The 10,826-nt window shown below is 44.2% G+C and overlaps 1 protein-coding gene across 1 annotated transcript; it reads left to right on the top strand.

Moving 5' to 3' along the window:
* Positions 1 to 401: 401 nt before the first annotated feature.
* Positions 402 to 2,062, top strand: LOC125512974 (F-box protein PP2-B11-like). Its single transcript, XM_048678029.1, has 3 exons — positions 402 to 740; positions 847 to 983; positions 1,371 to 2,062. The coding sequence occupies exons 1-3, from the start codon at positions 471 to 473 to the stop codon at positions 1,858 to 1,860; spliced, it is 897 nt and encodes a 298-aa protein (XP_048533986.1). The 5' UTR covers positions 402 to 470; the 3' UTR covers positions 1,861 to 2,062.
* The last annotated feature ends 8,764 nt before the right edge of the window (positions 2,063 to 10,826 follow it).

Here is a 10,826-nt window from a genome sequence, read left to right as displayed (position 1 = left end):
CTTTGGTTAACCGTACATGCCATAATCATTGAACTTTAGAACCTTTAAGTTTAATTCTTTAGAAGTTGGCGTTTTTTTTTCTTTAGAGTTGGATGCGTTTTTGTCTACCAGATATGGAGGAGCTGAACTATGGTTCCAAAAACCTTGTCTCGATGCAGAAACATTTCATGCAACTGTCGCCATAAGAAAAGAAAAGGCATGTAAATGTGGGCCGGCCTGAATTTATAAGTGCATGTAATTGTGGGCCAGACAGAATATATAGGTGTAGCTGATTTCCTTCTAAAATAAAAGGCTGATTTTTCCTACTTCGCGAAGAAAGAAAAAACTGTCATCGCTCTACTGCCGAGTAGTACAGCCGATCAGCCCATCGTGCGCCTTGTGCACGCGGTTCCTTCGCCTATAAGGCTCCAACCCCCTGAAATAACACGCCGTTCCATCCAACAGGAAGCAATCCGCAGATCCATCCCATCATGGAAGCAGACGGCGACGAGATCTCGCGCCTGCCGGAGGAACTCCTCGCGTCGATCCTCTCCCGCACGTCGCCGCCGGACGCAGGACGCTGTGCCGCCGTCTCCCGCTCCTTCCTCGCCGCGGCGGACTCCGACGCCGTCTGGTCCTGCTTCCTGCCCCGCGACCTCCCACGGTTCGCTGAAGGTGTGCTCCCCCACGCGCCGCCGTCCAAGAAGGGCTTGTTCCGATACCTCTCCGACCAACCGGCGCTCCTCCCAGGCAAGCTCGTGGTACGTACGTAGTACAGATCCCATGTATATCACCCCAAGTCCCCAACCCAACCAGTACTGCTTATGAAAATCGGCTAATCCATCGATCCGCCGTTCTTATGTGCAGAGCATGCGGCTGGACCGGGCTACTGGCACCAAGTGCTACATGCTCTCGGCGAGGTCGCTGCATATTTCGTGGGGCGAGACAATAGATTACTGGGAATGGATCAAGCTCCGTTCTGATGAGATCCAAGCAAACAACAGGTTCGTAGTAATTGGCCCTATTAATTTAGTTCCTATCGTCTCTGGTCTGATGATATTCGTTCCATGCAGTGTCAGTACCAACCTTGGTTTCCACTTTGAGTGAGATTTCGATGAAATTCACTGAATTCTAGTAATTTCAGTAGACACTGAAATAATTATGTTTCGGCCAAATATTTCAGCAATTTCAGTACTGCACAGGAATTCAAATATTTTTCAAAATATTTTTAAAAAATTTATATTTGTTCATTGAATTCAAGTGAATATTTCGGTCATTTGGCTGAAATGCAAACTGAAATTCACTGAATTTCGGTTGGTGCTGAATTTTTTCTCAAACTAAAATTGAAAACCATGGTACTAACCATACCCATACTCTTGCATTTGCAACAGCTTCCGTGAAGCAGCTCAACTTCAGGGAGTTTGGTGGCTGTTAATCCGTGGCGAAATACATAGCACAATGCTCAGCCCAAACTCCAAGTATGCTGCTTACATGGTGTTCAAGCTAGCCGATGAGTTCATCAAGCTCGATTTCCCGTTTCAAGAGGCATCAATCACTGTTGGAGGGAATGATGACTCAACACGCCAAGTTTGCCTCCAAGCCTATATGGAGGACGGGGATGACGGGGTACCTCGCAAACATATCTTGAGGTGTAGTTGGGAAGACTATATGCCTCATACAAGTTGTGATGCAATTCCTCTCACAGATGATGTTATGCTCCCTCGAAAAAGGGTTGATGGCTGGATGGAGGTCGAGCTAGGCGAGTTCTACAACGGTGAAAGCTGCGACAGCGATGTGTCTGTGTGCCTAAAGGAAACCGAAGGAGGGGTTTGGAAGACTGGTCTTATTGTGTGGGGTATTGAGATTAGAACTAAGCAATGATGTTGATGAGCTTGTTGGATTAAGAATGTCGTCTACATTCCTTTCTAAAAAACAATCTGTTTAAGTTGTTGCAAGTGAAACCTTAACTATCCATCTAAATTTTCGAAACAGTTCGTTGGTGAAAGTACATGACTGTTGCTATTTGTAACTCTATCTTCTTTATCTATTTTCATCTCGACCAATACATTGACTAGTATGTAAAGTCAAGGCTTTTATTTATGTCTTTTAGATGATGGGAAATTTTATTGATCTTGTATTAAAGAAGGTACAACATGTATCAGGAGATTTTCCTAGCATCCGCGGGAACACAACCAACAAAAGCAAAGTAAGCAAAGAACATCTACGATCGTTCTTCATTTGGTTCATTTAATCGATTCTCAGCGAAATACCAACACCTGCAAACTAATCTATTTGAAGTACTGTATGTATCAAACATTCTCCAAGATTGTATAAAAAATGAGCTGAATTGCCTCGATTCGTACTCCACACGATTTGGTGATTGCATAAAAGAAATTGGAACGCTAGGGTCAGATCCTTTGATGGTTAAACTCCTAGAAGATAACGAAGCGGAATGTCTACCGAGAGACAAGGCAACAGAGTGCAAAAATGGATGCCAAAATTCACTACAGCAGCACATGTTCATGAAACAAGGCAAATGCCATCAAAACAAGTTATCCACTCCACAACCACTTAAACTGAATTCTAGAAAACAATGACTACAGTACTTCCTTATTTGGAAACAAGGTAATAATAGTTGTGTGCTCTATGATTCACAACTGCAAACCTCTTTACTCAGTAATTTTTTAATCTTGACACGCCTTTATTTATAGTTATGTTACTCAATTGCTTCATTCCACTTTCTTTTATTTCACCTTTTTGCAACCAAAGAATATTCATACTTGATGATAGATGGGTCGATCAAAAATTCTAAGGCCTCCATTGGTTTAGAGGAATTTCATAGGAATTCTAGAGGATAGGATTCTTATTGGATTTTTTCCTTTAGAGCCCTTTGGTTCATAGGAATGGATTCATATTCCTACATAGGATTGGTTCCTATCCTCCACATTTCATAGGAAAATAAAAAAGAGCCTAGACTCAATGGAAAAATTTCTTTGGTGTCAACCAAATGACATCTTGTTTCCTATTCCTACTTATAGGATTTGAGATACATGTTATCTCATTTCCTACAAGATTCCTATTACTATGATAATCCTATCCTATGAACCAAAGGAGGCCTAACTGTCTCAATGATGACCAACTGTTGGATGAACGCGCCTTTTGCTTTTCAAACGATAATTATTACTTTTTTTAAAAGGAGGATGACCCCCGGCCTCTGCATCTGGGAGATGCATGCGGCCACTTTATTGATTATTCTCGAGGACCTTACAAAGTATTACAACAATAAGCCTGAATCCGTCATCTTGGTAACATTTGCCGCTACTCCTATCGAAATGATGAAGGCGTGCTAGCTAGGCCACTACCCAGACCACTCATCTAAGCCCAACATCAAAATGATGAAGGGGTGCTAGCTGGGCCACTATCCAGACCACTCACCTAAGCCTAACATCAAAAGCCGGAAGCCCCAGCCGAGCCACATACCGGGTCTGGGGTACAAACCGGTCCGACGCACTCGTGTGTCGTCGCCGCCATCTTCCACAGGTCCGTCTTCAGAGCAAATATTGAGGCTTCTACCTTGTCTGGCCACTCAGCCATCGACGTCACCACGACACCAGACAGCTTCATCCTCCTGCGCGAGTCCATCGCCACACATCGGACGCCGAATCTCCACTGCGCCACGCCGCCGAGATACGTCGCCATCAATGAGTAGGATGAAGCACCGCTTCGCCGAGTCCGGCGGGGCTGCTGAAGACCAAGCACCGTGGAAGAAGGACTCCGAGGCTGAGCACATAGGCGGCAGAGCGCCAACGCACCGCCACCAGACGAACTCCGACCACGCCACCAACCGCCGCCAAGCAACCAAAGCATCACATCCACCCCAAGCTCACCACGAACGACACCCCCAAGAGGGTGACGATGCTCGGAGCGCCGCTGTTGCTCGATCCAGAAGGATTTGGACTTTCGCCCGGCATACGAGCTGGGTGGAAGGAAGATGGGAAGGAGGCAACCTGGACGGCGCCTACAAGAAGGGTACGGCGCCCTCGAGCGTCGCCGCCATCGTGGCCGCACTGCTGGCCTCGAATTTCTCCGGAGCCACCTCCCACCTCCAGCCGCCAAAAAGGTACAACTCCGGTGACAAAGGCCGCCAAAAGCATGACCATCAAAGGCAGTCCCTGGTTGAAGTAGACGGAGGCCTTCAGATCTGGATCGGGCGCCGCCGAGACGCCCGCACAACAGCCGCCACATGTCGCCGCCTCGCCGCCCCCGCGGCCGAGGAAGAACGGCCAGCACCAACGAGCACCGGTCACCGCAGACCCGGCGCCGATCCACCAGCCGAGGCCGCCATAATTATTACTTAGCATGTCATGTTGCTTAGTAATAAACTTAACCGTATTTAGTGTTTTCATTTTCCTCAATTACCAAGTGTAGCATCTACCCTTTTATCTAATACTCCCTCCGTCTCATAATGTAATCAAAAAATGTCTTACATTATGGGACGGATGGAGTACATTCCATTATACTTAAATATGTTCTTGACACCCCAGATGTCACTATACCACAACACTTAATTGGGGGCAGTTAACTGCCGGGAGAAATACAATAACAAAGGCAAATTATCTGCCGGGGATTTTACTACTGCCGGTAGAAGTACTTAGTGGCAAAGAAACTGCCGGGAGAACTGTAGGTACGAGGGCGCGCGAACTGCCGGCAAGGATTTCCGACCGTGAGGACACTTTATCTGCCGCGAGAACTAAGCACACGGCCCACTATCTGCCGGGAGCGTCTGTTTGGCGCGAGCCCGAAATAATTGGGCCTAAATGCTCCGGTAGTGCGTGTGGACCGCTAAAAAAGCAATTATAATCGTCGGCCCAACCAGATCTTCCCCAAATCGAACCCTAGTCCACAATCCACATAGCCTCCTGCTCCTCCGCCGCCCCCCTTCTCCTCTGCTGCCTCCGTCCGCCGACCTAGGCGACCCCATCGCTGTCGATGGCGCCCGGTGCGGCGAGGTCGACGCCGCCTCCCTCTCCCGCTCCAGACCCCACGGAGGGAAGGGAGCCTCCTTCATCGTGCTGCGAGCGTGGCGACGACAAGCACTAGAGGGAGCCGTGCTTTTTGCCTCCTCTGCCGTCTCAGGGTCGTCGTGCCACCACCAGGCTGTGGCGCTCCTACTCTCCGCCGCCCTCTACGCTGACGAGCAAGGGCGGGATCCCCATCACGGCATCCTCCACTCCGATGGCAGGAGCGGTGCTCCTCACTGTGCTGGTACACCATGCTGCTCAGATCCGTCACGGTGGACTCGATACAGGTGTGCATTTCCTTACCAAAGGTGCGCACCTCTATTTTTCTGCTCTATTGGGAAGCTTACACCGAGCACACTACACGTGTATCCTCCTCTTTCCTGTAGCCTTCCTCCAGATGTTTTTGGTTTCTTACGATATTGTTGGCTGCTCAGATGGGACGAGGCTGTTAGACTTTTTGGTATGAGTGAGTTCCCCTAACTTGTTGGGTCGATTTTTTGTTACTGCTACCCCAGTCCCCAGATAGCCAGCGACCATGGCCTCTGGACTTTAGTCTGTTCGTGAGCCTGGAGAGCTGACACTTCTCTTTTTTGTGCCTACCTTTGGCCACATTGTTTCTTAGCAAACATTCATAATCTAACATTATATGTATGATTTTCTGTTTTGCCTCTGCAGGGCAAGAAGGAAGTAGAATGAGGCGCACTCTTACGAATCCTCTGTCCTAAGAAAGAACATGGAAAGCGCACTCTTGGGAAAAAGAAGGAAACTACAATCTAGCAAATGAATAAAGAAACAGAAGCTTGCTCACAAAATTTCGCATAAGTGGTAACATTTCTCTTCACACGTATAATCTGATTTTCAACACTTCAATTAGAAACTGCAGGATTGGAGAGGGGTGGAGAGCATTGGCTAATACAAGTGATTTTTTTTTCAAGAATACGCACAAGCATGTGTATTATATATTAATAGAAGAGAGGGGTGGAGAGCCCCATCCACGTTTTTACATCCATGGCCTTAGGCTCAAGGTTCACCACACGGATTACTCACAAACTACCCGCCCCGCCTATACAACCTAGCGAACAGCCCCGAGACCTCTCCACGCAAGAGTCCTGCTACATGCCATGCTAATACAAGTGATTTATTTGGGAAGAACACAAGTGACCTTTACCTTAGTTATGCCAGCTCTATTTTCTTTCAGAAAATCCTTTTTATGGATTGATGGTGGGACTTGGGAGCCACATATACATGCGTGGAGGCTTCTCTTTGCATAATTTTGTTCTAGATGCATATACTTTTTTCCTCTTAACTGGGGGCTGTTTCAAAAAGGAAGCACCTCATGTGTAAAAATTGGCTGACCTGCCTTTTATTATTTACCATTTTCTATACAGCCTGAATGTACTGGAAGGAACAACATTTGTGAGTTTATAATCAGCTGTAGTAATCTTGTTATAGACATATACACACTGAAAGTCTGAAAACATGCTAGTAAAAGCTACTTGTTTGAAAGCAGCACTATGGTTTATATTCAGTCAGAATGTAACTGCCACGCCTTTGATTGCTAGATGAACCATGCTCTCAATCAGACAATGGAGTGGGACTGCAATGCCATTGAATTGAGTGTAAATATTCAATTCTTTTATTTAAATTGTCAGTGAGAGGGAGAGATAGAGAGTTTGTTTCTGTAACACCACTTAGTTTGTTGAAATACTTTCCTAGAGCGATGTAAGTTCACATAGGTGCCATAATCCTTGCTTAAACTTTCATACTCTAGAATACAAAATAATATTTGTATGCTTTTGCAGTTTGCACTATTAGCATTATTTCCTGGATAAAAAATTCTCCTAGAACCAAACACGACTAATATATCTCTGACGTGTTCGATATAGATTTGTTTATACATATCTTGAACTGTACTGGAAGGTATCAATGTTTGTGAATTCGTACTCAGCAGCAATAATATTGGTATAGATACACATGGGAAGTTTGAAAACATGCAGTAGAAATACATGGCAACTGCCATATGTAGTTGTATGCTACTTGCTTTGAAAACATCACTATGGTTTGCTTCTTTGCTTGCAAAATGATTATTATGCCAGTATGTATTTTCTACTCCCTTCGTCCCATAATGTAAGACGTTTTTTGACACTACACCAGTGTAAAAAAACGTCCTATATTATGGGACGGAGGGAGTATGTGATATTATGTCCATTTTTGTGTGCTACAGTATAGATGTATGTCCATTTTTGTGTGCTACAATATAGATGGCGCCAAGCTTCTGGCATTCTCTGTGACAAGAGAGTGCCACAAAAGCTAAAAGGCAAGTTCTACAGGACGGCGGTTCGACCCGCAATGTTGTATGGCGCGGAGTGTTGGCCGACTAAAAGGCGACATGTTCAACAGTTAGGTGTGGCGGAGATGCGTATGTTGAGATGGATGTGTGGCCACATGAGGAAGGATCGAGTCCAGAATGATGATATAAGAGATAGAGTTGGGGTAGCACCAATTGAGGAGAAGCTTGTCCAACATCGTCTGAGATGGTTTGGGCATATTCAACGCAGGCCTCCAGAAACTCCAGTGCATAGCGGACGGCTAAAGCGTGCAGAGAATGTCAAGAGAGGGCGGGGTAGACCGAATTTGACATGGGAGGAGTCTGTTAAGAGAGACATGAGGGATTGGAGTATCACCAAAGAGCTAGCTATGGACAGGGGTGCGTGGAAGCTTGCTATCCATGTGCCAGAGCCATGAGTTGGTTGCGAGATCTTATGGGTTTCACCTCTAGCCTACCCCAACTTGTTTGGGACTAAAGGCTTTGTTGTTGTTGTTGTATTACCTTATAGCAGTTGTACCATCCTATCTGTTCAGGTTGGCATCATCACTAGAAGATCTTCACAGTAACAACACAATCAAGTGAGGGGAGGTTAGTCTGATCTTCAGAGCATTGCAAGTTTGGTGACTCTTCTGCTGGAGACATGTGGCCCTCTTCGAGTAATGCAGATTCACAGGATTGTGCTGAGTCTGGTATTCAAAAGACATCCCATGAATATGGTAATGTACTAATGTCATCCAACAAACGGCTGAGCAGAAAATGTGATAATGCCATTGTCTTATTGGACATGGTTGTAGCCACGAGTCAAGCTCAAACAGTTGGTGTAACTTAGTTGTAAATTATGTTTATTGATGTGGTTGGATGCTACTGAACAAATGTATGTATGTTGAAATGTTGAAATTTTAGTATGAAAGTGTTTGAGGTCTGCTATTGAATCACGAGTGAAATTTTGTACAAGGCCTGAACATTATTAAATTGGGGATATGTTGGCAAGAATAGTCTAGACTATTGGTGAAACAAAACGTGATGGCAGATTATCTGCCGGGTACACTTGTGTATGCTGGCAATGGAACTGCCGGCATGTATATTGTTAAGGTCAGATAAACTGCCGGGAAAATTTATCTGCCGGGAGAAGTTATTCCCGGCAGCCGTTCTCGTGGCAGTTCTATCTGCCGGGAGAAATCGACTCCCGGCAGTTTACATGCCCTATTAAGTGTGTTCTCCCGGCAGTTTACATGCCCTTGCGTTCGTGTTGTGGTGTAGTGTGTGTTGCATGTTTTCTGCCAACAGGAGAGTGACATATTTGTGAAGACTTTTATTTCTCATTTACTTTCAGCCACTGAAGAAACCAAGGTAAAGAAAGACAAACAAGGAAAAGGCTACCTGCTGGTTGTGGGTGCTGAGCCGATGGACAGTGTGAAGAAGAAGGTGCAATCTTGGCAGCGACGCATGAAGCATTTTTTTCTTTGCATGTTGATCACTACTGCACTGTTCAGGTCCTTAATCAAGGGGGTAGCAAATTCTGTGCGTTTTCTTCTTTGTATAAATTTTGACTTGTTTGATGTTTGTTACTCTTTTGTCCTAATTAATCATCTAAGTTCCTAATGAAGGTAGCTTTGTGTGTGTGTGTGATCATGCTTCCTTTATTTCTATCGCTAACTTTCAGTTATCTCAATATGTTCCAATATCAAAGCCAGGCGATGTTTGCCTGTGAAAATAGTGTAATAAACAGATATTATCTGTGTTGCAAATAATTTTGTATACTGAATGAACAGTTCAGCCCAGTCACGTATGTTTGTCAGAAACAAATGTGGGTGAGTGTGTGTGTGTGTGTTCTTATACTTGCAGTGACTGATCGACAGTGATTGTGGGCAACAAGCAAGGAATGCTCACCATGGTGGTGGTGGTGAATTTTTTTGGAAAAGAGGATAACCCCGGCTTCTGCCTCAGAATAATGCATGTAACCATTTTATTAAGTAAAATAAGTCCAACAAAGTACGAGGTCAAAAGGAGCCCAAGATAATTAAATAAAAGCCGCCACAACCGGCGAGAAAAGAACAGGCTACGATGACTTAAACACTTAGCCTATTAGTAGTCCGTCATCCAAATCGGTTGAAGATAGCCCACGTTGCCATCTCCCACCTGTTGCTCCCCGTAACCAAAAGCTCCCTAGAGTCCGCATAAGTGAGTAGCAAACACGTACATTTCCAAGTAGTGGCTCTGTAAATAACCTGCAAAAAGATGGTAAACAATTTCGGTTAAAAATCATATCATTTCTACAGTTCCATAGAGCCCAAAGTATTGCACATATCCCTATCTGAATATGTCGAGCTAAGTTTGATTCGATTCCATTTAGTCATGTCCCAAGTAACATGTTGATACTGGGTGGAGGATTAACATTAAGGGCTATATACAAAGTAGGCCAGAGGACTTTGGCTAACGGACAATCGAGAAAGAGGTATTTTATAGTCTCATCCTGATCACAAAAACAACATTGAGTACTGCCTACCTGTCTACACTTTACCAAATTATCCTTAGTTAAGATCACTTCCTTATGGAAAAACCACATATAAATTTTAATTTGAAACGGAACTTTAATCTTTCAAGAACATTGAGTACTGCCTACCCGTCTGCAAGAAGTCAAGAACATTTTGTAGATTAGAAGTCAAGAACATTTTGTAGGCTCTTCAATCAGACTGACGGAACATTTTGTAGATTGAAGAGCTTAGAAGTCAAGAACATTCCTTATGTTCTTGACTTTTAAGCTCTCTATCCCTGTAGATTGAAGAGCCTTGAATCAATTCAGCCATCTAGATAGGATCAACAACATTTGACCATCTAGCTCCGTCAGTCTAATTCATCTTCTTTTCTTGGATCTATGAACTAGAGCAATCTACTGGTATGTGTTGCATGTTTTCTACTAACTGGAGGGTAAACATATTTGTGAAGACTTTCATTTCCCATTTACTTCAGCCTGTCATAATTTTTTAACTGAAAAAATATTTTTGTTAGTTGGATGAGAGCTGACCCTATACTACCAGTAGATAGACTAGGGTACAAACTGTCTTAATCTGTGCAAATAACAATGCAAACCAACCTTGCATTCTTTGGAGAACAAACTGACATTATTTTGCAATTTTTAACCATAGTTTTAATAGCGCGCTATGCCTTTTAGCGGGGAAAACCTTTTCTAAAGATTATAGCGTGCTATAGCGGAACTATAACGTGTTATTTAAAATATTTGTTCATGTGTTTGGACTAAAGTCCCTTAACAAAGGACCTCTTCTAACTTCTAAGCGCTATAGCGAAGCTGTAGCGCGCTATTTAAAACCATGTTTTTAACAAAAACAATGAATCTTAATAAGCATTATATATTGATGTTACATGGTTTTCTGCACCTTACGACCGTCAGCCAGGCATGGCCTTACAAAATGTGTGCATTATCTGGCCAGCGATATTTCCATTTGCTACCTGAACTGACAACAAGCACTATAGTAACG

This window comes from Triticum urartu, chromosome 6, assembly GCF_003073215.2.
Source record: "Triticum urartu cultivar G1812 chromosome 6, Tu2.1, whole genome shotgun sequence".
Classification (NCBI taxonomy): domain Eukaryota; kingdom Viridiplantae; phylum Streptophyta; class Magnoliopsida; order Poales; family Poaceae; genus Triticum; species Triticum urartu.
Note: the sequence above shows the minus strand (reverse complement) of the source record. Positions and strands in the feature narration are given on the sequence as shown.

Excerpts from the sequence above, each read along its gene's own strand:
- LOC125512974 (XM_048678029.1), top strand. The coding sequence starts at position 471 with ATGGAAGCAGACGGCGACGAGATCTCGCGCCTGCCGGAGGAACTCCTC. Across the intron at positions 741-846 it reads TCCTCCCAGGCAAGCTCGTG|AGCATGCGGCTGGACCGGGC; the intron begins GTACGTACGTAG and ends TCTTATGTGCAG. Across the intron at positions 984-1,370 it reads GAGATCCAAGCAAACAACAG|CTTCCGTGAAGCAGCTCAAC; the intron begins GTTCGTAGTAAT and ends CATTTGCAACAG.